The sequence below is a fragment of the Pristiophorus japonicus genome, chromosome 18, assembly GCF_044704955.1.
Source record: "Pristiophorus japonicus isolate sPriJap1 chromosome 18, sPriJap1.hap1, whole genome shotgun sequence".
NCBI classification, from domain to species: domain Eukaryota; kingdom Metazoa; phylum Chordata; class Chondrichthyes; family Pristiophoridae; genus Pristiophorus; species Pristiophorus japonicus.
Genome location: NC_091994.1, coordinates 4,631,341 through 4,658,429, shown reverse-complemented (window position 1 = coordinate 4,658,429; position 27,089 = coordinate 4,631,341). Strand labels below are relative to the sequence as shown.

Here is a 27,089-nt window from a genome sequence, read left to right as displayed (position 1 = left end):
GATGAACTGGTCAGTGGGGCAGAAAAATGGCAAATGGAATTCAATCGGGAAAAGTGTGAGGTAATGCATTTGAGGAGGGGCAACAGGCAAGGGAATATAGATATGATCTGATAGCCATTACAGAGACGTGGTTGCAAGGTGACCTGGACTGGGAACTGAATATTCAGGGGTATTTGACAATTTGGAAGGACAGACAGAAAGGAAAAGGAGGCGGGGTAGCTCTGTTAATAAAGGATGAGATCAGTGCGTTAGTGAGAAACTATATTGGCTCAGAGGATCAAGATGTTGAATCAGTTTGGGTGGAGATAAGGAATAATAAGGGGAAAAAGTCACTGGTGGGTGTAGTCTATAGGCCCCCTAACAGTAGCTACACTGTGGACAGAGTATAAATCAAGAAATAATGGAGGCTTGTAAAAAAGGAACGGCAATAATCATGGGCGATTGTAACCTCCATATTGATTGGACAAAGCAATTTGGCCAGGGTAGTCTTGAGGAAGAGTTCATAGAATGTATCCGGGATAGTTTCCTTGAATAGTACTTTGTGGAACCAACCAGGGAGCAGGCTATCTTAGATCTGGTACTGTGTAATGAGACAGGATTAATAAATGATTTCCTAGTAAAGGATTCTCTTGGAATGGGTGACCATAACATGGTTGAATTTCAAATTCAGTTGGAGGGTGAGAAAGTTGGATCTATAACTAGTGTCCTAAGCTTAAATAAAGGAGACTACAAAGGTATGAAGGCAGAGTGGATTGGGAAAATAGATTCAAGTGTGGGATGGTTGATGAGCAGTGACAGACATTTAAGGAGATATTTCATAACTCTCAACAAAAGTATGTCCCAATGAGAAGGAAAGACCAAGAGAAGGGATAACCATCCGTGGCTAACTAAGGAAATAAGGGAGGGTGTGAAATTGAAAACAAGGGCATACAAAGTGGCCAAGACTAGTGGGAGGCCAGAGGATTGGGAAACTTTTAAAAGCCAGCAAAGAACAACTAAAAAAATTAAAAGAGAGGGAAGATAGATTATGAAAGTAAACTAGCACGAAATATAAAAATAGATAGCAAGAGTTTCTACAGGTACATTAAAAGGAAAAGAGTGGCTAAAGTAAATGTTGGTCCTCTGGAGGATGAGACTGGGGAATTAATAATGGGGAACAGGGAAATGGCAGAGACGTTGAACAAATATTTTAGAACATAAGAACATAAGAAATAGGAGCAGGAGTAGGCCATACGGCCCCTCGAGCCTGCTCCGCCATTTAATACGATCATGGCTGATCTGATCATGGACTCAGCTCCACTTCCCCGCCCGCTCCCCATAACCCCTTATTCCCTTATCGTTTAAGAAACTGTTTGTTTCTGTCTTAAATTTATTCAATGTCCCAGCTTCCACAGCTCTCTGAGGCAGCGAATTCCACAGATTTACAACCCTCTGAGAGAAGAAATTTCTCCTCATCTCTGTTTTAAATGGGCAGCCCCTTATTCTAAGATCATGCCCCCGAGTTCTAGTCTCCCCCATCAGTGGAAACATCCTCTCTGCATCCACCTTGTCAAGCCCCCTCAATCTTATACGTTTCGCTAAGATCACCTCTCATTCTTCTGAATTCCAATGAGTAGAGGCTCAACCTACTCAACCTTTCCTCATAAGTCAACCCCCTCATCTCCGGAATCAACCTAGTGAACCTTCTCTGAACTGCCTCCAAAGCAAGTATATCCTTTGGTAAATATGGAAATCAAAACTGCACGCAGTACTCCAGGTGTGGCCTCACCAATACCTTATACAGGTGCAGCGTCCCGAATCCGGAACCCTCGGGACCGAGGCCATTCTGGATTTTGCGTTTTGCTGAATTTAGGAACGTCTTTCTGACGTTACGAATCCGGAAACACCCGAGCCCAGGTTCGGGTATTTCTGGATTTTGGAACGTCAGAAAGAGGGGGAGGGGGAGGGGAGGTGTGCTTGTTGATGAGCTGTTCGAGTGTTCGGGCGAGGCCTCGCCGCTGTGGAGATGTGCGTGCGGGGCCCTGCCACCGAGATGTTCGCGTGGACCCCGCCAAGGACCTGATCAGGCGGGGCCCACTGTCGTGGAGGAGCTCTTTGTCTGGCCCAAGGTAGGTGGGGTCGGGCAGCCGAGGTAAAGGGGTGGGAGGGGGGCCGGGACAAAGTTGGGCCGGGGCGAGGTCAGTCCGAGGCGAGGGGCGGGGCGAGATCGGGGCGAGGTCGGTCCGAGGCGAGGGGCGGGGCGAGGTCAGGGCGAGGTCGGACCGAGGCGAGGGGCGGGGCGAGGTCGGGGCGAGGCGAGGGGTGTGGTGAGGCGAGGGGCGGGGCGAGGTCGGTCCGAGACGAGGGGCGGGGCGAGGTCGGGGTGAGGTCGGACCGAGGCGAGAGGCGGGGTGAGGTCGGGGCAAGGTCGGGTCGAGATGAGGGGAGGGGCGAGGTCGGGGTGAGGTCGGACCGAGGCGAGGGGCGGGGTGAGGTCGGGGCAAGGTCGGGTCGAGATGAGGGGAAGGGCGAGGTCGGGGCGAGGTCGGACTGAGGCGAGGTCGGGCTGGGGCCGGGGCGAGGCGAGGGGTGGGCGAGGTCGGGTCGAGATGAGGGGAGGGGCAGGGCGAGGTCAGGGCAAGGTCGGGGCGAGGCGAGGGGTGTGGTGAGGCGAGGGGTGGGCGAGGTCGGGTCGAGATGAGGGGAGGGGCGAGGTCGGGGCGAGGTCGGTCCGAGACGAGGGGCGGGGCGAGGTCGGGGCGAGGTCGGTCCGAGGCGAGGGCGGGGCGAGGCGAGGGGTGTGGTGAGGCGAGGGGCGGGGCGAGGTCGGTCCGAGACGAGGGGCGGGGCGAGGTCGGGGTGAGGTCGGACCGAGGCGAGGGGCGGGGTGAGGTCGGACCGAGGCGAGGGGCGGGGTGAGGTCGGGGCGAGGTCGGACTGAGGCGAGGTCGGGCTGGGGCCGGGGCGAGGCGAGGGGTGGGGCGAGGCGAGGGGTGGGCGAGGTCGGGTCGAGATGAGGGGAGGGGCAGGGCGAGGTCAGGGCAAGGTCGGGGCGAGGCGAGGGGTGTGGTGAGGCGAGGGGTGGGCGAGGTCGGGTCGAGATGAGGGGAGGGGCGAGGTCGGGGCGAGGTCGGTCCGAGACGAGGGGCGGGGTCAGGTCGGGGCGAGGTCGGACTGAGGCGAGGGGTGGGGCAAGGTCAGGCCGGGGCAAGGTGAGGGGTGAGGTAGGATCGAGGCGAGGTTGGGGCGAGGACAGGGCGAGGTTGGGCTGAGGAGAGGCGAGGGCAAGGGCGAGGAGTGGGGCGAGGAGTGGGGTGAGAGGTGGGGCGAGGCGAGGGCCGGGGCGAGGAGTGGGGTGAGGGGTGGGGCGAGGCAAGGGCCGGGGCGAGGAGTGGAGTGAGGGGTGGGGCGAGGCGAGGGCCGGGGCGAGGACAGGGCGAGGTCGGGTCGAGGCCCTTGCGGGGGGAGTCTGGATATCGGAACATTTTCCAGTTTCCAGACGACCCCGCCACAGATCGGCCTGGTATCCAGATTCCGGAACTCTGGATTTTGGAGGTCAAACATGTATAACTGTAGCAAGACTTCCCTGCTTTTATACTCCATCCCCTTTGCAATAAATGCCAAGATTCCATTGGCCTTCCTGATCACTTGCTGTACCTGTCATGTATTCAACTATCATTTTAACCCATGTATAAACTGACAAAAGTTGTACACCGTGAGAACATTGACCACAAGGGGGTGAACTTGTGGGAGACGCTCCTAACCTGGACTTTCAGGTATAAAAGGGGAAGCTCCACCCACCTTCTTCACTTCTCTGCTTGCTAATAAAGGTTACTAGTCACAGAGTGACCTCTCTCAAGTATGGGTCATGTGTGGATTTATACTGTATAGTAAGGACATATTATTAATGACGAGAAACTGGGATTTAAACCGTGCGAGCATGGCCACTAGCAGCACAGACGAGAGGTACTGTGTCGGTGATGATTGGGACGATTTTATTGAGAGACTACAGCAAAGTTTTGTCACTAAGGAATGGCTGGGACAGGATTCGGCCGACAAACGCAGGGCTGATCTCCTGACGGTTTGTGGATCCAGGATGTACTCCCTGATGAAGGACCTTCTGGCGCCAGAGAAGCCAGCGGACAAGACGTTTGAAGAGCTCAGTCAGTTGATTGGGGAACACCATAAACCGGTGAGCAGCATGCACATGGTGAGACACCGGTTTTACACGCACCGGCGGCGAGAAGGGCAAAACGTTCCAGACTTCGTGGCAGACCTCCGGCGACTGGCGAGACTATGTAAGTTCCCAGATGCATGCAGAGCGGAGATGCTGCGAGACTTTTTTATTGAGGGCATCGGGCACGCTGGGGTTTTCAGGAAACTGATTGAGACCAAAGGCTTGACCCTGGAAACGGCGGCTCTGATAGCCCAGACATTTATCTCAGGGGAGGAAGAGACCAGAATGATGTTTAACAAAAATGTAGCAAATGGAGAGAGAATCAACATTGTTAACGCGGCGCACAGTTCTCCAGGCAGACAGGGGCAATCGGACCCAAAGGGGGAATTCAACAGAGACAATGGCTAGCTGAACGGCGATTCATGCCATCGCAAGGGACAATGCAGCGGCAGTTGGGAGCAGCATCGGAGGTGCGTGGAGAGGCGTGAGTTCCGGGGTCGGCGAGAGGCCTATAAAGGCCCAACACGGCGGCAGTCAGGAGCAGCGTGAGGAGGTGCGTGGAGAGGCGACCGGTGCAGCTACAGGGAGAAGGCAAAGAAGTAGAAAGAAACAGAAAGGTGACGTCACAGCCAAAGGGGTAAGTGATTGGCTGGTGATTGGTGAGTAGTTTTTCTTTTTTCTCTTCTATAACAGTGAGTAAACTTTAGCATTGTTGTTGCCTATCTAAAGGTTAAGTCATGGCAGGATAGCTCGGTTACGTGTTATGCTCCTCCTGTACCATGTGGGAACTCAGGGACGACTCCAGTGTCCCTGACGACTACGTGTGCGGGAAGTGTGTCCGCCTCCAGCTCCTGACGGACCGCGTTGCGGAGTTGGAGCTGAGGGTGGATTCACTCTGGAGCATCCACGATGCTGAGAATGACGTGAGTATCACGTGTAGCGAGTTGGTCGTACCGCAGGGAAAGGGTCCACAGCCAGATAGGGAATGGAAGACCAGCAGGAAGAGCAGTGCAAGGAAGGTAGTGCAGGGGTCCCCTGTGGTCATCCCCCTGCAAAACAGATACACTGCTGTGGGTACTGTTGGGGGGAATGACTCATCAGGGGAGGGCAGCAGCAGCCAAGTTCATGGCACTGTGGCTGGCTCTGTTGCACAGGAGGGCAGGAAAATGAGTGGAAGAGCGATAGTGATAGGGGATTCAATTGTAAGGGGAATAGATAGGCGTTTCTGCGGCCGCAACCGAGACTCCAGGATGGTATGTTGCCTCCCTGGTGCAAGGGTCAAGGATGTCTTGGAGCGGGTGCAGGACATTCTAAAAAGGGAGGGAGAACAGCCAGTTGTCGTGGTGCACATTGGTACCAACGACATAGGTAAAAAAAGGGATGCGGTCCTACGAAACGAATTTAGGGAGCTAGGAGCTAAATTAAAAAGTAGGACTTCAAAAGTAGTAATCTCGGGATTGCTACCAGTGCCACGTGCTAGTCAGAGTAGGAATCGCAGGATAGCGCAGATGAATACGTGGCTTGAGCAGTGGTGCAGCAGGGAGGGATTCAAATTCCTCGGGCATTGGAACCGGTTCTGGGGGAGGTGGGACCAGTACAAACCGGACGGTCTGCACCTGGGCAGGACCGGAACCAATGACCTAGGGGGAGTGTTTGCTAGTGCTGTTGGGGAGGAGTTAAACTAATATGGCAGGGGGATGGGAACCAATGCAGGGAGACAGAGGGAAACAAAAAGGAGATAAAAGCAAAGGACAGAAAGGAGATGAGTAAAAGTGGAGGGCAGAGAAACCCAAGGCAAAGAACAAAAAGGGCCACTGTACAGCAAAATTCTAAAAGGACAAAGGGTGTTAAAAAAACAAGCCTGAAGGCTTTGTGTCTTAATGCAAGGAATATCCGTAATAAGGTAGATGAATTAACTGTGCAAATAGTTGTTAACAAATATGATGTGATTGGGATTACAGAGACGATCAGGGCTGGGAACTCAACATCCAGGGGTATTCAACATTCAGGAAGGATAGAATAAAAGGAAAAGGAGGTGGGGTAGCATTGCTGGTTAAGGAGGAGATTAATGCAATAGTTAGGAAGGACATTAGCTTGGATGATATGGAATCTATATGGGTAGAGCTGCAGAACACCAAAGGGCAAAAAACGTTAGTGGGAGTTGTGTACAGACCTCCAAACAGTAGTAGTGATGTTGGGGAGGGCATCAAACAGGAAATTAGGGGTGCATGCAATAAAGGTGCAGCAGTTATAATGGGTGATTTTAATATGCACATAGATTGGGCTAACCAAACTGGAAGCAATACGGTGGAGGAGGATTTCCTGGAGTGCATAAGGGATGATTTTCTAGACCAATATGTCGAGGAACCAACTAGGGGGGAGGCCATCTTAGACTGGATGTTGTATAATGAGAGAGGATTAATTAGCAATCTCGTTGTGCGAGGCCCCTTGGGGAAGAGTGACCATAATATGGTGGAATTCTGCATTAGGATGGAGAATGAAACAGTTAATTCAGAGACCATGGTCCAGAACTTAAAGAAGGCTAACTTTGAAGGTATGAGGCATGAATTGGCTAGGATAGATTGGTGAATGATACTTAAGGGGTTGACTGTGGATGGGCAATGGCAGACATTTAGAGACCGCATGGATGAACTACAACAATTGTACATTCCTGTCTGGCGTAAAAATAAAAAAGGGAAGGTGGCTCAACCGTGGCTATCAAGGGAAATCAGGGATAGTATTAAAGCCAAGGAAGTGGCATACAAATTGGCCAGAAATAGCAGCGAACCCGGGGAGAAATTTAGAACTCAGCAGAGGAGGACAAAGGGTTTGATTAGGGCAGGGAAAATGGAGTACGAGAAGAAGCTTGCAGGGAACATTAAGACGGATTGCAAAAGTTTCTATAGATATGTAAAGAGAAAAAGGTTAGTAAAGACAAACGTAGGTCCCCTGCAGTCAGAATCAGGGCAAGTCATAACGGGGAACAAAGAAATGGCAGACCAATTGAACAAGTACTTTAGTTCGGTATTCACTAAGGAGGACACAAACAACCTTCCGGTTATAAAAGGGGTCATAGGGTCTAGTAAGGAGGAGGAACTGAGGGAAATCCTTATTAGTCGGGAAATTGTGTTGGGGAAATTGATGGGATTGAAGGCCGATAAATCCCCAGGGCCTGATGGACTGCATCCCAGAGTACTTAAGGAGGTGGCCTTGGAAATAGCGGATGCATTGACAGTCATTTTCCAACATTCGATTGACTCTGGATCAGTTCCTATCGAGTGGAGGGTAGCCAATAAGAACATAAGAACATAAGAATTAGAAACAGGAGTAGGCCATCTAGCCCCTCGAGCCTGCTCCGCCATTCAATAAGATCATGGCTGATCTGGTCGTGGACTCAGCTCCACTTACCCGCCCTCTCCCCGTAACCCTTAATTCCCTTATTGCTTAAAAATCTATCTATCTTTGACTTGAAAACATTCAATGAGCCAGCCTCAACTGCTTCCTTGGGCAGAGAATTCCACAGATTCACAACCCTCTGGGAGAAGAAATTCCTTCTCAACTTGGTTTTAAATTGGCTCCTCCGTATTTTGAGGCTGTGCCCCCTAGTTCTAGTCTCCCCCACCAATGGAAACAACCTCTCTGCCTCTATCTTGTCTATCCCTTTCATGATTTTAAATGTTTCTATAAGATCACCCCTCATCCTTCTGAATTCCAAGGAGTAAAGACCCAGTCTACTCAATCTATCATCATAAGGTAACCCCCTCATTTCTCGAATCAGCCTAGTGAATCGTCTCTGTACCCCTTCCAAAGCTAGTATATCCTTCCTTAAGTAAGGTGACCAAAACTGCACGCAGTACTCCAGGTGCGGCCTTACCAATACCTTATACAGTTGCAGCAACACCTCCCTGCTTTTGTACTCCATCCCTTTCGCAATGAAGGCCAACATTCCACTTGCCTTCCTGATTACCTGCTGCACCTGCAAACTAACTTTTTGGGATTCATGCACAAATATCCAGGTCCCTCTGCACCTCAGCATGTTATAATTTCTCCCCATTCAAATAATATTCCCTTTTACTGTGTTTTTTCCCAAGGTGGATGACCTCACACTTTCCGACATTGTATTCCATCTGCCAAACTTTAGCCCATTTGCTTAACCTATCCAAATCTCCTTGTAGCCTCTCTGAGTCCTCTACACAACCCGCTTTCCCACTAATCTTAGTGTCATCTGCAAATTTTGTTGCACTACACTCTGTCCCCTCCTCTAGGGCATCTATGTATATTGTAAACAGTTGTGGTCCCAGCACCGATCCCTGTGGCACACCACTAACCACTGATTTCCAACCGGAGAAGGACCCATTTATCCCGACTCTCTGCTTTCTGTTCGCCAGCCAATTCTCTATCCATGCTAATACATTTCCTCTGACTCCGCGTACCTTTATCTTCTGCAGTAACCTTTTGTGTGGCACCTTATCGAATGCCTTTTGGAAATCTAAATATACCACATCTATCGGTACACCTCTATCCACCATGCTCGTTATATCCTCAAAGAATTCCAGTAAATTAGTTAAACATGATTTCCCCTTCATGAATCCATGTTGCGTCTGCTTGATTGCACTATTCCTATTTAGATGTCCCGCTATTTCTTCCTTAATGATAGCTTCAAGCATTTTCCCCACTACAGATGTTAAACTAACCGGCCTATGGTTACCTGCCTTTTGCCTGCCCTCTTTTTTAAACAGAAGCGTTACATTAGCTGCTTTCCAATCCGCTGGTCCAGAGTCCAGAGAATTTTGGTAGATTATAACAAATGCATCTGCTATAACTTCCGCCATCTCTTTTTATACCCTGGGATGCATTTCATCAGGACCAGGGGACTTGTCTACCTTCAATCCCATTAGTCTGTCCAGCACTACCCCCCTAGTGATAGTGATCATCTCAAAGTCCTCCCTTCCCACATTCCTATGACCAGAAATTTTTGGCATGGTTTTTGTGTCTTCCACTGTGAAGACGGAAGCAAAATAATTGTTTAAGGTCTCAGCCATTTCCACATTTCCCATTATTAAATCCCCCTTTTCATCTTCTAAGGGACCAACATTTACTTTAGTCACTCTTTTACGTTTTATATATCTGTAAAAGCTTTTACTATCTGTTTTTATGTTTTGCGCAAGTTTACCTTCGTAATCTATCTTCCCTTTCTTTATTGCTTTTTTAGTCATTCTTTGCTGTTGCTTAAAATCTTCCCAATCCTCTAGTTTCCCACTAACCTTGGCTACCTTATACGCATTGGTCTTTGATTTGATAATGTAACCCCACTTTTTAAAAAAGGAGGGAGAGAGAAAACAGGGAATTATAGACCGGTCAGCCTGACATCGGTAGTGGGTAAAATGATGGAATCAATTATTAAGGATGTTATAGCAGCGCATTTGGAAAGAGGTGACATGATAGGTCCAAGTCAGCATGGATTTGTGAAAGGGAAATCATGCTTGACAAATCTTCTGGAATTTTTTGAGGATGTTTCCAGTAGAGTGGACAAGGGAGAACCAGTTGATGTGGTATATTTGGACTTTCAGAAGGCTTTCGACAAGGTCCCACACAAGAGATTAATGTGCAAAGTTAAAGCACATGGGATTGGGGGTAGTGTGCTGACATGGATTGAGAACTGGTTGTCAGACAGGAAGCAAAGAGTAGGAGTAAATGGGGACTTTTCAGAATGGCAGGCAGTGACTAGTGGGGTACCGCAAGGTTCTGTGCTGGGGCCCCAGCTGTTTACACTGTACATTAATGATTTAGACGAGGGGATTAAATGTAGTATCTCCAAATTTGCAGATGACACTAAGTTGGGTGGCAGTGTGAGCTGCGAGGAGGATGCTATGAGGCTGCAGAGCGACTTGGATAGGTTAGGTGAGTGGGCAAATGCATGGCAGATGAAGTACAATGTGGATAAATGTGAGGTTATCCACTTTGGTGGTAAAAACAGAGAGACAGACTATTATCTGAATGGGACAGATTAGGAAAAGGGGAGGTGCAATGAGACCTGGGTGTCATGGTACATCAGTCATTGAAGGTTGGCATGCAGGTACAGCAGGCGGTTAAGAAAGCAAATGGCATGTTGGCCTTCATTGCGAGGGGATTTGAGTACAGGGGCAGGGAGGTGTTGCTACAGTTGTACAGGGCCTTGGTGAGGCCACACCTGGAGTATTGTGTACAGTTTTGGTCTCCTAACATGAGGAAGGACATTCTTGCTATTGAGGGAGTGCAGCGAAGGTTCACCAGACTGATTCCCGGGATGCCGGGACTGACCTATCAAGAAAGACTGGATCAACTGGGCTTGTATTCACTGGAGTTCAGAAGAATGAGAGGGGACCTCATAGAAACGTTTAAAATTCTGATGGGTTTAGACAGGTTAGATGCAGGAAGAATGTTCCCAATGTTGGGAAAGTCCAGAACCAAGGGTCACAGTCTAAGGATAAGGGGTAAGCCATTTAGGACCGAGATGAGGAGAAACTTCTTCACCCAGAGAGTGGTGAACCTGTGGAATTCTCTACCACAGAAAGTTGTTGAGGCCAATTCACTAAATATATTCAAAAAGGAGTTAGATGAAGTCCTTACTACTAGGGGGATCAAGGGGTATGGCGAGAAAGCAGGAATGGGGTACTGAAATTGCATGTTCAACATGAACTCATTGAATGGCGGTGCAGGCTAGAAGGGCCGAATGGCCTACTCCTGCACCGATTTTCTATGTTTCTATGTTTCTATGTAATGGGGCCATCAACACCTGTCAATGGTGCGCTTCAGGACAGTTACAGAGACAGTCAGAGATGATCGACTGGTAATGGACCTTTTGTTTCCAACAACGGCTCATGCTGGAGGTGTGGAGGCAAACACACAGCCAGAGCTTGCAGGTATCAGCAATATACCTGCAGAAACTGCAACGTCAGCGGTCACTTGGCGCGTATGTGCAGGAAGCCTGCAACCAGGTTGATGTATGAGGAGGACGGGCCCAATGTAAGCCCTACGAGGCCAAATGGACACTGGGGGAAATCGCTGGAAGCTGAAATTCAGCGAGGTCATGTGGAGCATGTATACAGTTCATACACCAGGACGCCATCGATAATGATGAAAGTGCTCCTCAATGGCATCCCAGTATCAATGGAGCTGGACACGGGGGCCAGCCAGTCCCTGATGAGTATCAAATAGTTCGACAAGTTGTGGGCGTCCAAGGCCAGGAGGCAAAAATTATTGCCGATTGACGCACAGCTACGGACATATACAAAGGAGATCATTCCGGTGCTAGACAGCGTCACAGTAGTCGTGACCCACAAAGATTCGGAGAACAGACTGCCACTCTGGATTGTCCTGGGGGACGGTCCCGCACTACTGGGGAGGAGTTGGCTTGCTGTCATGAACTGGAAATGGGACGATGTCAATGCAATTTCTTCTGTGGAGCGAGTATCATGCTCACAGGTCCTGGACAAATTTGACTCACTATTTCAACCCGACATCGGCACTTTCATGAGGACCAAGGTAGTGATTCACACAAACCCGGATGCCAGGCCAGTACACCACAAGGCCAGAGCGGTGCCGCACGTGATGCGGGAAAAGATAGAAGGCGAATTGGACCGCCTGCTGAGGGAAGGCATCATCTCGCCAGTCGAATTCAGTGACTGGGCGAGCCCGATCGTGCCGGTGTTCAAGGCGGATGGGTCGGTCAGGATATGTGGCGATTACAAGGCCACCATCAATCGGGTGTCACTCCAAGACCAGTACCCGCTACCGAGAGCGGAGGACCTCTTTGCGACGTTATCCGGTGGCAAACTTTTTTCAAAATTGGACCTGACCTCAGCTTACATGACCCAGGAGCTGGCGAGTGAGTCGAAGAAGCTGACCACCATCACGACACACAAGGGGTTGTTTGAGTATAATAGATGTCCGTTTGGGATTCGCTCGGCCGCCGCGATCTTTCAACGAAATATGGAAAGCCTCCTCAAGTCGATTCCAAGGACGGTGGTTTTTCAAGACAACATCCTCATCACGGGTTGCGATACTGAAGAACACCTCCACAACCTGGAGGAGGTGCTACGCAGACTGGACCAGTTGGTCTGCGATTGAAAAAGGAGAAGTGCGTCTTCCTAGCTCCAGAGGTAGAATTCCTGGGGATGAGGGTAGTAGCAGACGGGATCAGACCTACTGCGTCCAAAATGGAAGCGATCCAGAGAGCACCCAGACCCCGTAACACGATGGAGCTGCGTTCGTTCCTGGGGCTCCTGAACTATTTTGGTAACTTTCTTCCCAAATTGAGCACGCTGTTAGAGCCGCTACACGTGCTCCTTCGCAAAGGTCGCAAATGGGTCTGCGGGGACAGCCAGGAAAGGGCTTTTGATAGAGTTCGCAATTTGTTATGCTCCAACAATCTGTTAACGCTATATGACCCATGTAAGAAACTTGTTTTAACGTGCGATGCGTCGTCCTATGGGGTCAGGTGTGTGTTGCAGCATGTTAATGCCAAGGGTCAATTACAGCCGGTAGCTTATGCCCCCAGAAGTCTGTCCCAGGCAGAAAGGGGCTATGGGATGGTAGAAAAGGAAGCGCTTGCATGTGTATATGCAGTAAAAAAAATGCACCAGTATCTGTTTGGCAAGAAATTTGAGCTGGAGACAGATCACAAACCCCTAACGTCCCTTTTGGCTGACAACAAGGCCATAAATGCGAATGCGTCGGCCCGCATACAGAGATGGGCACTCATGTTAGCCACCTATGACTATACAATTCGGCACAGACCGGGCACTGAAAACTGCGCCGATGAACTCAGCAGGCTCCCACTAGCCACCACCGAGGGGGCAACCGAGCATGCTGCTGAGATGGCCATGGCTGTTGAAGCTTTCGGAAGCGAAGGCTCATCTGTGACAGCCCGTCAGATCAAAGTCTGGGCAAATAGAGACACGCTACTGTCTTTAGTCAAGAAATGTGTCCTGACTGGGGACTGAGCAGCCACGTACGGGGCATGCCCTGAGGAATTTAAACCATTTCACAGGCGCAAGGATGAACTCTCGATTCAGGCCGATTGCCTACTGTGGGGAAACCAGGTAGTCATGCCCCAGATGGGCAGAGAGGTGTTCATCAGAGAACTCCACAATGAGCACCCAGGCATTGTCACGATGAAGGCAATTGCCAGGTCACATGTTTGGTGGCCAGGGATAGATGCAGACCTGGAACTTTGTGTTCGCAGGTGCAACACGTGTGCTCAGCTGGGCAACGCACCCAGGGAAGCCCCCCTTAGCCCCTGATCCTGGCCCGCCAAGCCATGGTCACGCATCCATGTGGATCACACAGATCCTTTCATGGGAAAAATATTTTTGGTTGTAGTTGACGCCTACTCCACGTGGATCGAGTGTGACATTCTTAATTCAAGCACATCCTCCGCCACGGTAGAAAGTCTACGGGCAATGTTCGCCGCCCACGGTCTACCGGACGTCTTGGTCAGTGACAATGGCCCATGCTTTACAAGCATTGAATTCCAGGACTTCATGGCAGGAAATGGTATCAACCATGTCAGAAAGGCACCGTTCAAGCCAGCCTCAAACGGCCAGGCAGAACGAGCAGTGCAGATAATCAAACAGGGGATGCTCAGAATCCAAGGGGGTTCCCTACAAACCCGCTTATCATGCCTCCTGTTGGCCAATAAATCCCGACCATACTCGCTCACAGGGGTTCCACCCGCAGAGCTACTAATGAAAAGGACGCTCAAAACCCGGTTATCCCTTATACACCCCACCATGAAAGAAATTGTTGAGAGCAGGTGCCGGTCACAATGTGACTACCATGACAGGAATGCGAGGGCACGATGCATTGATGTCAATGATCCTGTTTTTGTCCTCAACTATGCTGCAGGGCCCAAATGGCTCGCAGGTACTGTGATTGCTAAAGAGGGGAATAGGATTCTGGTAGTTAAACTTACCAATGGACAAATCTGCCGCAAACACGTGGATCAAACAAAAAGGAGGTTCAGCAACCCCATAGAAGAAGCAGAGGAAGAACACGATGTAGAGTTCACTCCACCACAGGTGACCGAACACAGGGACCAAAGGGAGGAGAGCCCAGTCACTGTGGGCAGTCCGGACAGGCCTGAGGCACTGCAAACAGCAGACACTCAGGCCAGCGCCCAACAACCGGAGCCTCAACTCAGGCGCTCTACAAGGGAGCGTAAACCACCAGAGAGACTCAACCTGTGATCCCAATAAGACTTTGGGGGGGGAGGTGATGTCATGTATTCAACTATCATTATAACCCATGTATAAACTGACCTAAGTTGGACACCGTGAGAACACTGACCACTAGGTGGTGAACTTGTGGGAGACACTCCTAACCTGGACTTTCGGGTATAAAAGGGGAAGCTTCACCCACCTTCATCACTTCAGTGCTGGAATAAAGGTTACTGGTCAGAGTGACCTTCTCTCAAGTATGGGCCTCGTGTGCATTTATACTGTGTAGTAAGGACGTATTAGTAGCAGCATACTAACCTTTTGTGTTTCATGCACAAGTACCCCCAGGTCACGCTGTGCTTGGTACTTGGATGTGCACCTGAAGTGCCGTGACCTACAGAGCTATGGACCTAGTGCTGGAAGGTGGGTTTAGGCTGAGTCGCTCTTTTTCGACCGGCACGGACACAATGGGCCGAATGGCCTCCTTCTGTGTCGTAATTTTCTATGATTCAATGATTGAATTCAATTTGCCACTTCTATGCCCAACTGAGCAGTTCATCGATATCTTCCGGGGACTTGAGCACAAAAAAAATCGAGGCTGACATCCCAGTGCAGTACTGAGGGAGTGTCGCACTGTCGGAGGGGCAGTACTGAGGGAGTGCTGCACTGTCGGAGGGGCAGTACTGAGGGAGTGTCGCACTGTCGGAGGGGCAGTACTGAGGGAGTGTCGCACTGTCGGAGGGGCAGTACTGAGGGAGTGCCGCACTGTCGGAGGGGCAGTACTGAGGGAGTGCCGCACTGTCGGAGGGGCAGTACTGAGGGAGTGTCGCACTGTCGGAGGGGCAGTACTGAGGGAGTGTCGCACTGTCGGAGGGGCAGTACTGAGGGAGTGCCGCACTGTCGGAGGGGCAGTACTGAGGGAGTGCCGCACTGTCGGAGGGGCAGTACTGAGGGAGTGTCGCACTGTTGGAGGGGCAGTACTGAGGGAGTGCCGCACTGTCGGAGGGGCAGTACTGAAGGAGTGCCGCACTGTCGGAGGGGCAGTATTGAGGGAGTGTCGCACTGTCGGAGGGGCAGTACTGAGGGAGTGCCGCACTGTCGGAGGGGCAGTACTGAGGGAGTGCCGCACTGTCGGAGGGGCAGTACTGAGGGAGTGTCGCACTGTTGGAGGGGCAGTACTGAGGGAGTGCCGCACTGTCGGAGGGGCAGTACTGAAGGAGTGCCGCACTGTCGGAGGGGCAGTATTGAGGGAGTGTCGCACTGTCGGAGGGGCAGTACTGAGGGAGTGCCGCACTGTCGGAGGGGCAGTACTGAGGGAGTGCCGCACTGTCGGAGGGGCAGTACTGAGGGAGTGCCGCACTGTCGGAGGGGCAGTACTGAGGGAGTGCCGCACTGTCGGAGGGGCAGTACTGAGGGAGTGTCGCACTGTCGGAGGGGCAGTACTGAGGGAGTGTCGCACTGTCGGAGGGGCAGTACTGAGGGAGTGTCACACTGTCGGAGGGGCAGTACTGAGGGAGTGTCGCATTTTTGGAGGGGCAGTACTGAGGGAGTGCTGCACTGTCGGAGGGGCAGTACTGAGGGAGTGTTGCATTTTTGGAGGGGCAGTACTGAGGGAGCGCCGCACTGTCGGAGGGGCAGTACTGAGGGAGTGTCACACTATCGGAGGGGCAGTACTGAGGGAGTGTCGCATTTTTGGAGGGGCAGTACTGAGGGAGTGTCGCACTGTCGGAGGGGCAGTGCTGAGGGAGCGCCGCACTGTCGGAGGTGCTGTCTTTCGGATGAGACATTAAACCGAGGCCCCGTCTGCTCTCTCAGGTGGACGTAAATGATTCCATGGCATTTACACGCCATTGTGTGTGGGAGCTTGCTGTGCGCAAATTAGCTGCTGCGTTTCCTACATTACAACAGTGACTACACTCCAAAAAGTACTTCATTGGCTGTAAAGCACTTTGGGTCGTCCTGATGTGGTGAAAGGCATCTCCCACAGCCCTCAATCCGCGGCCCCCCCAATCCGAGTGTGCGTTTGCACGGGTCGGTTGCACACTCGTGCCGGTGAACGCGGCCTAACGCGCTCTTTGCTCGTAGAGCCCGCTCCGTGTTTGCCTGTGCAACGATCGCTGCCCGAGAGCCGTTACCTGCTTCTGTCTCCGCTCCGCCTCCAGGAACTGCTCCCTGCAGCCCGTGTTACAGGCCCATTGCTCCTCCCGCTGGGTGTAGGCCTCCAGGCACGCTGTCAACACAAACGCACACATCACAATCCTTCCTTTCTTCAACACAGCGAGAATGCAGAGAGGAGGAAGTGTGCGTAGGATGGCAGAGTTTGGAGTTTAGAAGGAATAAGGGAGAACATTTCTGAGCAGTAGTGAGTGTAGCAGAATTGATAAAAGATAGCAGGAGGTTTGTGACTGTCAGGAAGAGGCTGGAGGCTGCTGAACTGCTCAGCCAAAACTCCTTATTAAGATGGAACTGCTTGAACCCATGGGAATGCCAACAACTCCAACTTGCATTTATATAGCATTTTTAACATCGTTAAAAAGTCTCAAGGTGCTTCATAGGGGCGATTATCAAACACAATTTGACACCCAGACACATAAGGCGATATTAAGGGCAGGTGAGCAAAAGCTTGGTCAAAGAGGTAAGTTTCAAGGATTGTTTCGGGAGGGAGTTACAGAGCTTGGGGCCCAGGCAGCAGAAGACACGGCCACCGATGGTGGAGCGATGGAAATCGGGGATTTGGAGGAGCCCAGCGATCTCGGGGGGTTGTGGGGCTGGAGGAGATTACAGATAGGGAGGGGCGAGGGCCATGGAGGGATTTGTAAACGAGGATGGGACTTTTAAAATCGAGGCGTTGTAGATTAGTGAGCACAGGGGTGGCAGGAAAAATAAGGCCATTGGGCAATGATAGCTATGGTGAGGTTTAATATTTTGGGGTTTTCGCCAGAAAGTCCAGTCTTTGGCACGGTTTATAAATGAGTGTGACATACTGCGAGGGGGCGTCTCTCCGACGCTGACTCACCGCGCAGCCTCGCTGGGCCATGTACGTGCGAGCAAGCGAGGCACAATGACATCATGACTGGCCTTGCCGTGAACCCACGCTCTCGCTCGCTGGTGAGAATAAAGCATCCTTTGTTGCGGCGATGTGTCAGTGCGCTGTGGGCCGTGAGCTGTGCAGCAGCAGGTCTGGCCACTGCCTCACACGCTGACGTGTTGCAGAGACCCGCGCGGGCGGGCAGCGCAATCAGGCTTCAGCTCGCCAACAAGGTGAAAGGTCACCAGGCACAATTGGCATTCTGAGCAATTCTGACCAAGTTCGCTCTGGGGGGGGAGCGGGGAGAGGGGTCGGGGTGGTGTGGAATGTGTGTGTGGGGGGTGGGGGTGAGGGGGGCGATGTTTGTGTGTGGGGGGGTGATGTGTGTGTGTGGGGGGGTGATGTGTGTGTGTGGGGGGGGGGCGGTGAGTGGGGGGTGGGTAGGGGTGTGTGGAGATGTGTGTGTGTGTGGGTGTGTGTGGGGGGGGGGCGGTGTGTGGGAGGGGTGAGGTGTGTGTGGGGGGGCAGTGTGTGGGGGGTGGGTGGGGGTGTGTGGAGATGTGTGTGTGTGTGTGGCGGGGGGGGGGCGGTGGGTGGGAGGGGTGAGGTGTGTGTGGGGGGGGGCAGTGTGTGTGTGGGGGGGGCAGTGTGTGTGTATGTGGGGGGGGCAGTGTGTGTGTGTGGGGGGGGGTGATGTGTGTGTGTGGGGGGGGGGGGTGATGTGTGTGTGTGGGGGGGGCAGTGTGTGTGTGGGGGGGGCAGTGTGTGTGTGGGGGGGGCAGTGTGTGTGTGTGGGGGGGGTGATGTGTGTGTGTGGGGGGGGCAGTGTGTGTGTGTGGGGGGGGTGATGTGTGTGTGTGGGGGGGGCAGTGTGTGTGTGTGGGGGGGGTGATGTGTGTGTGTGGGGGGGTGATGTGTGTGTGTGGGGGGGGGTGATGTGTGTGTGTGTGGGGGGGGTGATGTGTGTGTGTGGGGGGGGGCAGTGTGTGTGTGTGGGGGGGGTGATGTGTGTGTGTGGGGGGGTGATGTGTGTGTGTGGGGGGGTGGTGATGTGTGTGTGTGGGGGGGGTGATGTGTGTGTGTGGGGGGGGGCAGTGTGTGTGTGTGGGGGGGGGTGATGTGTGTGTGTGGGGGGGGGCAGTGTGTGTGTGTGGGGGGGGCAGTGTGTGTGTGTGGGGGGGTGATGTGTGTGTGTGGGGGGGGGGTGATGTGTGTGTGTGGGGGGGGGGCAGTGTGTGTGTGTGGGGGGGTGATGTGTGTGTGTGGGGGGGGCAGTGTGTGTGTGTGGGGGGGTGATGTGTGTGTGTGGGGGGGGCAGTGTGTGTGTGTGGGGGGGGTGATGTGTGTGTGTGGGGGGGGCAGTGTGTGTGTGTGGGGGGGGCAGTGTGTGTGTGTGGGGGGGTGATGTGTGTGTGTGGGGGGGGGCAGTGTGTTGGGAGGGGTGAGGTGTGTGGGGGGGGCAGTGTGTGTTGGGGGGGTGTGGAGGGAGTTGTGTGGGGGGGAAAGGGGGAAAGAGGTGTATGTGGGAGGGGGGTGGGGGGGCCTGGTTTATGAACCTTGCAAAGATGCAATTCCCCAATGACTCTGGGATAAGGCGATCAGCAACTGAGTCTATCTATTCTCATCCAGGCCACCGTTAGAATTGGACTCAGTACCCTGGGCTACGGAGGAGGGAAAAGATCAGCCAGGACTCATCGGGGCCAAAATTGCCCCTTTCTATGAGCCTCAAAGTGGCGGCCCTGGGTCAGTGGAGTATCATTGCTCAACTGGCGCAGAGGGCCGCCATTTTGTAAATTGCCCTCCTTTATTTTGCCGCGGTGTACGGGACCGCACGCCCATTTTCCCGCCGCGTCGAGCACACGCCGACCCCTCACCGACCGGCGCTAAACCACTTTCAGAAATAGAAACAGAAATTTACAGGAGGCCATTCCGGCCCTTTGTGTCCGTCCCGGCCGACAAAGAGCCACATGGCCTTCGGTCAGCAGCCCTAAAAGTTACATCTAAACCTCTGAACAATGAACAATGGTAGAAAGGCAAAGAGCACCCGGCCCAACCAGTCCACCCCACACAACTAGGACACCCCATGTATAGAAACATAGAAACATAGAAAATAGGTGCAGGAGTAGGCCATTCGGCCCTTCGAGCCTGCACCGCCATTCAATGAGTTCATGGCTGAACATGCAACTTCAGTACCCCATTCCTGCTTTCTCACCATACCCCTTGATCCCCCGAGTAGTAAGGACTTCATCTAACTCCTTTTTGAATATATTTAGTGAATTGGCCTCAACAACTTTCTGTGGTAGAGAATTCCACAGGTTCACCACTCTCTGGGTGATGAAGTTTCTCCTCATCTCGGTCCTAAATGGCTTACCCCTTATCCTTAGACTGTGACCCCTGGTTCTGGACTTCCCCAACATTGGGAACATTCTTCCTGCATCTAACCTGTCTAAACCCGTCAGAATTTTAAACGTTTCTATGAGATCCCCTCCCATTCTTCTGAACTCCAGTAAATACAAGCCCAGTTGATCCAGTCTTTCTTGTCATGTCAGTCCCGCCATCCCGGGAATCAGTCTGGTGAACCTTCGCTGCACTCCCTCAATAGCAAGAATGTCCTTCCTCAGGTTAGGAGACCAAAACTGTACACAATACTCCAGCTGTGGCCTCACCAAGGCCCTGTACAACTGTAGTAACACCTCCCTGCCCCTGTACTCAAATCCCCTCGCTATGAAGGCCAACATGCCATTTGCTTTCTTAACCGCCTGCTGTACCTGCATGCCAACCTTCAATGACTGATGTACCATGACACCCAGGTCTCGTTGCACCTCCCCATTTCCTAATCTGTCACCATTCAGATAATAGTCTGTCTTTCTGTTTTTACCACCAAAGTGGATAACCTCACATTTATCCACATTATACTTCATCTGCCATGCATTTGCCTACTCACCTAACCTATCCAAGTCACTCTGCAGCCTCATAGCATCCTCCTCACAGCTCACACTGCCACCCAACTTAGTGTCATCTGGCAAATTTGGAGATGCTACATTTAATCCCCTCGTCTAAATCATTAATGTACAATGTAAACTGCTGGGGCCCCAGCACAGAACCTTGCGGTACCCCACTAGTCACTGCCTGCCATTCTGAAAAGTCCCCATTTACTCCTAATCTTTGCTTCCTGTCTGCCAACCAGTTCTCAATCCCCATCAGCACACTACCCCCAATCCCATGTGCTTTAACTTTGCACGTTAATCTCTTGTGTGGGACCTTGTCGAAAGCCTTCTGAAAGTCCAAATACACCACATCAACTGGTTCTCCCTTGTCCACTCTACTGGAAACATCCTCAAAAAATTCCAGAAGATTTGTCAAGCATGATTTCCCTTTCACAAATCCATGCTGACTTGGACCTATCATGTCACCTCTTTCCAAATGCGCTGCTATGACATCCTTAATAATTGATTCCATCATTTTACCCACTACCGATGTCAGGCTGACCGGTCTATAATTCCCTGTTTTCTCTCTCCCTCCTTTTTTAAAGGCCCAGTTGATCCAGTCTCTCCTCATATGTCAGTCCAGCCATTCCTGGAATCAGTCTGGTGAACCTTCGCTGCACTTCCTCAATAGCAAGAATGTCCATCCTCAGATTAGGAGACCAAAACTGAACACAATATTCCAGGTGAGGTCTCACCAAGGCCCTGTACAACTGCAGTAAGACCTCCCTGCTCCTATACTCAAATCCCCTCGCTATGAAGGCCAACATACCATTTGCCTTCTTCACCGCCTGCTGTACCTGCATGCCAACTTTCAATAACTGATGTACCATGACACCCAGGTCTCGTTGCACCTCCCCTTTTCCTAATCTGTCACCATTCAGATAATAGCCTGTCTCTCTGTTTTTACCACCAAAGTGGATAACCTCACGATTATCCACATTATACTGCATCTGCCATGCATTTGTCCACTCACCTAACCTGTCCAAGTCACCGTCCAGCCTCTTAGTGTCCTCCTCACAGCTCACACCGCCACCCAGTTTAGTGTCATCTGCAAACTTGGAGAAATTACACGCAATTCCTACATCCAAATCATTAATGTAACCTGCAGGTTGCGGCACTACAGGTGCCCATCCAGTGAGAGTCAGTGTGTGTGGGACCTATACCCCAGTGAGGGTCAGTGTGTGTGGGACCCGTACCCCAGTGAGAGTCAGTGTGTGTGGGACCCGTACCCCAGTGAGGGTCAGTGTGTGTGGGACCTATACCCCAGTGAGGGTCAGTGTGTGTGGGACCCGTACCCCAGTGAGAGTCAGTGTGTGTGGGACCCGTACCCCAGTGAGAGTCAGTGTGTGTGGGACCCGTACCCCAGTGAGGGTCAGTGTGTGTGGGACCTGTACCCCAGTGAGAGTCAGTGTGTGTGGGACCCGTACCCCAGTGAGGGTCAGTGTGTGTGGAACCCGTACCCCAGTGAGAGTCAGTGTGTGTGGGAGCTGTACCCCAGTGAGAGTCAGTGTGTGTGGGACCTATGCCCCAGTGAGTGTCAGTGTGTGTGGGACCTGTACCCCAGTGAGAGTCAGTGTGTGTGGGACCCGTACCCCAGTGAGTGTCAGTGTGTGTGGGACCTGTACCCCAGTGAGAGTCAGTGTGTGTGGGACCCGTACCCCAGTGAGAGTCAGTGTGTGTGGGACCCGTACCCCAGTGAGAGTCAGTGTGTGTGGGACCCGTACCCCAGTGAGAGTCAGTGTGTGTGGGACCCGTACCCCAGTGAGAGTCAATGTGTGTGGGACCGTACCCCAGTGAGAGTCAGTGTGTGTGGGACCCGTACCCCAGTGAGAGTCAGTGTGTGTGGGACCCGTACCCCAGTGAGAGTCAGTGTGTGTGGGACCCGTACCCCAGTGAGAGTCAGTGTGTGTGGGACCCGTACCCCAGTGAGAGCCCGGGGTGCGAAATATATCAGAGAGTGTTGCAGTGAGGGCTGTGGCGTATATCAGAGAGTTTCAGTGAGTGGCGTGGGGTATATTAGAGTGTTACAGTGAGTGGTGTAGGGTATATCAGTGCTTTTCAGTGAGGGGTGTGAGGTATAGCAGTGTTACAGTGAGGGCTGTGGAGTATATCAGCATGTTACACTGAGGAGTGCAGGATATATCAGAGTGTTACAGTGAGTGGTGGGGGGTATATTAGAGTGTTACAGTGAGGGGTGTGGGGCATATCAGTGTTACAGTGAGGGGTGTGGCGTATATCAGTGTTACAGTGAGGGGTGTGGGGTATATCAGTGTTACAGTGAGGGGTGTGGGGTATATCAGTGTTACAGTGAGGGGTGTGGGGTATATCAGTGTTACAGTTAGAGGTGTGGGGTATATTAGTGTTACAGTGAGAGGTGCGGAGTATATCAGAGAAGTGTGTGGCTTCTGTGTTCAAGCCCTCAATGTATTGGATTGAAATGGAAGTGTGATTACGGGAAGCGTTATGTTTACTGTCCCATTAAGATTTCCCTGAGCCATTCACCAATATACAGAGTGAGTCATTGCTCAACCATTGACACTAGCTGTGGGATAGGCTTGTAGTCTTACTGGAATCTGGAATTGCAGGCTAATTACAGGAAGGATTATTCAGCCTAACACAAGAGGCGTAATTGTGCAGAAAGCGAGCGAGCTTTTTCAGGGAAGAGCAGAGTGAGGGACTGGAGGGGGTTTGTTGGGTGGGGCACTGCAACGATCAACTTGTCATATCCCGATCTGCAAGGTAGGAGACAGATGAAGTTTCGCAGACCGAGCTCAGACTGTGAACATTGCCGTGCAGAAACACAAAATTTAAGAGTCAGAGGGAAGTGAGTCCGGCCTGTTGTTTAAACGTTTGTGGGTCAGCCTCTTCCCCCACCACACGTTACTCATTTTAAATCGGACAGCAGTGGAAGTATGGCTCCGTTCCTTCTGTGCTTTCTTTCGCTCTGCCTGGTGAAGCCGGTTTTGTGCTCGACACGTAAGTAACACTTTAACAAACAGTTGAGAAAATGGCGCTTTGATTTGGCATGAAGATAACACAAGGGGTTAAATACTGGCTGCACTGGAGCCAGAGGGGCCAGTGTGAACTGTGTGAGGGGTTAAACATGGGCAGCACTGGATCCAGAGGGCCAGTGTGAATCATGTGAGGGGTTTAAACACTGGCTGAACTAGACCCAGAGGAGCCAGTATGACCCGTACTGTACCATATATGTGTTTTTTTTCTCTATAAACTAATTTCTAGTCACGACTTCAGTTACAAATTGTTGCTTGTAGAAGTTGCAATTCCTGTGAAATTTCACCCTCCATCATCCTGCAGCCGGGATCTCTTGGTCAATGTGATTTTCCGAGAGTCGTAAGTGTTTATAACGTCACATCTCAAATATGTTTCTTTCCCTTTGTGTGGTTAGTGGACGGTTGAATGCATGAAAGAGAGAGTGAGAGACAAAGAAAAGGGAAAGAGGAGGGAAATACATAAATCTGACGGACAGAAATAAAGGTAAAGAATGTGGTCAGACGAGAAATAAAATGGACGACCCTCCAGAAAAGCTGAAGGCTGAAGAGTGCGTGTAATGTAAGGAGGACTGAGCGTGTGCCCCGGGGCTTGGGGTGCTTCCTGCTCGCTCACAGATGGTGACAGGCTCTGAGAGCCTCTCTCGTTGTTGAATGATTCTCCCTTCAGAGATGAGAGGAGATCAGTGTGGACCTGTTGTTACACGGCTTGGAATGTGAAAGCAAGCTGCGATCAGCGTTTGGAATCAGTACCTGACATCAGTCGTTAGCAATCGGCACAAGAGAGCGGGTTCAGCTCTGGCAGCAATTCCTGGCTGATTCCCAACTTCCCTGATCGACTATAGCACGGGTTAGATACAGAGTAAAGCTCCCTCTACACTGTCCCATCAAACACTCCCAGGGCAGGTACAGCACAGGGTTAGATTCAGAGTAAAGCTCCCTCTACACTGTCCCATCAAACACTCCCAGGGCAGGTACAGCATGGGTTAGATACGAAGTAAAGCTCCCTCTACACTGTCCCATCAAACACTTCCAGGGCAGGTACAGCACAGGTTAGATACAGAGTAAAGCTCCCTCTACACTGTCCCATCAAACATTCCCAGGGCAGGAACAGCATGGAGTTAGATACAGAGTAAAGCACCCTCTACACTGTCCCATCAAACATTCCCAGGGCAGGTACAGCATGGGTTAGATACAGAGTAAAGCTCCCTCTACATGGTCCCATCAAACACTCCCAGGGCAGGTACAGCACAGGGTTAGATTCAGAGTAAAGCTCCCTCTACACTGTCCCATCAAACACTCCCAGGGCAGGTACAGCACGGGGTTAGATACAGAGTAAAGCTCCCTCTACACTGTCCCATCAAACACTCCCAGGGCAGGTACAGCACGGGGTTAGATACAGAGTAAAGCTCCCTCTACACTGTCCCATCAAACACTCCCAGGGCAGGTACAGCACGGGGTTCGATACAGAGTAAAGCTCCCTCTACACTGTCCCATCAAACAGTCCCAGGGCAGGTACAGCACGGGTTAGATACAGAGTAAAGCTCCCTCTATACACGGTCCCATCAAACACTCCCAGGGCAGGTACAGCACGGGTTAGATACAGAATAAAGCTCCCTCTACATTGTCCCATCAAACACTCCCAGGGCAGGTACAGCACGGGGTTAGATACAGAGTAAAGCTCCCTCTACACTGTCCCCATCAAACACTCCCAGGGCAGGTACAGCATGGGTTAGATACAGAGTAAAGCTCCCTCTATACACGGTCCCATCAAACACCCCCAGGGCAGGTACAGGGGGTTAGATACAGAGTAAAGCTCCCTCTACACTGTCCCATCAAACACTCCCAGGGCAGGTACAGGGGGTTAGATACAGAGTAAAGCTCCCTCTACACTGTCCCATCAAACACAAGCAAAAATACTCAACTACAGGGGACCCGAGCATTATGCAGTAAATGGGATAAGATTTGCAGCCGTCGTGGGATCGGACATCACCTGATCATGCGTCCCGTGATCAAACTTGCAGGGATAACTCCAACCAAGTTGACAACCTTTAACCTCGACCTGCGACCTGCAGGACCTGAGATGATTTTCTCCATTCCCTGCAACAACCAACTTGTGGGCTGTCTGAGTGAGATTGCCAGCTTAGTGTAGAATTAGGGGACAGTTTTGTCAGGAACATGACATTGGGAATTCCCAAACTCGTTTTATGTACAGAAACAACTTGAATTTTTATATTACAAGTATTCACAGCCCAGAATCAGGCCATCCGGTCCCACCGTTCCGTGCCGGGGTTTATGTTCCACACCAGCCCCCTCCCACCCCTCTCCATCTCACTCCATCACCATATCCCTCTATTCCTTTCTCCCTCATGTGTTTATCCAGCTTCCCCTTAAATGCATCGATACTATTCGCCTCAACCCCTCCCTGTGGCAGAGAGTTCCACATTCTCACCGCTCTCTGGGTAAAGAAGTTTCTCCTGAATTCCCCATTGGATTTATTAGTGAATGTCTTATATTGATGGCCCCTAGTTCTGGTCTCCCCCACAAGTGGAAACATCTTCTCTACATCTACCCTATCCAACCCTTTCATAATCTTACAGACCTCTATCAGCCTTCTCTTGTCTAGAGTAAAGAGCCCGGCCTGCTCAGCCTTTCCTGATCGGTATAAGCCCTCAGTTCTGGAATCAAACTTTATTTGCACCTTCTCCAGTGCCTCGATATCCTTTGATAATAAGGAGACCAGAACAGTGCACAGTGCTCCAAATGTGGTCCAATCATATTCCATGACCTCAGGACGTCCCAAAGTCAATGAAGTGCTTTGAGGTTTGGTTCCTGTTGTACTGCAGGGAAACGCAGCTTTTATAGTCAGACTCTCACAGCCAACTGACACCAGCAGTTCCTGTCGTTGGGCTGGGCTGGATTTAAGCCTTGTTCCCAGAGGTGCAAGTCTTCACCCACTGCACCACCCAGATCTGTTCCCGAAACACTGCTTTTGGAAGTGGAGTTGAATATAGCCTCTGATGTAACAGCAGACAGGATATCTCCTCCCTGAAACACTGTCTGTTTTTAACCCCAAAGGAACTAGCTCATTCTGTAACTGATCTCAACATTGACCTTGCTGGTGCCGGGGCAGGGTGGGGGGTTGGTGGGGGGGGGGCGAGCTTTGAGAATCACAGTCTGTGATTCTACGCTCCAAGTCTGTGCCTTGCGCTGATCTCTGTGCCTTGCGCTGATCTCAGGGAAACAGCAGTCAGAGCAGTGAAAAAGCCACAACTGCTCGCAATATCTGACTGGAAAATCATCCTGGAAAGTGTGTGTGAATGGACGTGCTAACAACAGCAGCTTGCATTTATATAGCGCCTTTAACAAAGTAAAACGTCCCGAGGCGCTTCACAGGAGCAATTATCAAAACAAAACTTGACACCGAGCCACATAAGAAGATATTAGCGCAGGTGACCAAAAGCTGGGTCAAAGAGGTAGGTTTTAAGGAACATCTTAAAGGAGGAGAGAGAGGCGGAGAAGTTTATGGAGGGAATTCCAGAGCTTAGGGCCCAGGCAGCTGAAGGCACGGCCGCCAATGGTGGAGCGATGAAAATCGGGGGATGCGTAAGAGGCGGAATTGGAGAAGCACTGAGGGAGATACAGATATAGGGAGGGGCGAGACAATGGAGGGATTTGAACATAAGAACATAACAATTAGGAGCAGGAGTA

At 51.5% G+C, this 27,089-nt stretch overlaps 1 protein-coding gene across 1 annotated transcript in view; it reads left to right on the top strand.

The window, feature by feature from the left end:
* Positions 1 to 23,054: 23,054 nt before the first annotated feature.
* crlf1b (cytokine receptor-like factor 1b) overlaps positions 23,055 to 27,089 on the top strand; it is a 28,160-nt gene continuing 24,125 nt past the window's right edge. Inside the window, exon 1 of the mRNA XM_070860771.1 lies at positions 23,055 to 23,346. Within this exon, the coding sequence (XP_070716872.1) occupies positions 23,283 to 23,346 (64 nt within the window). The 5' untranslated portion in view covers positions 23,055 to 23,282. The remainder of the gene's footprint in view (positions 23,347 to 27,089) is intronic.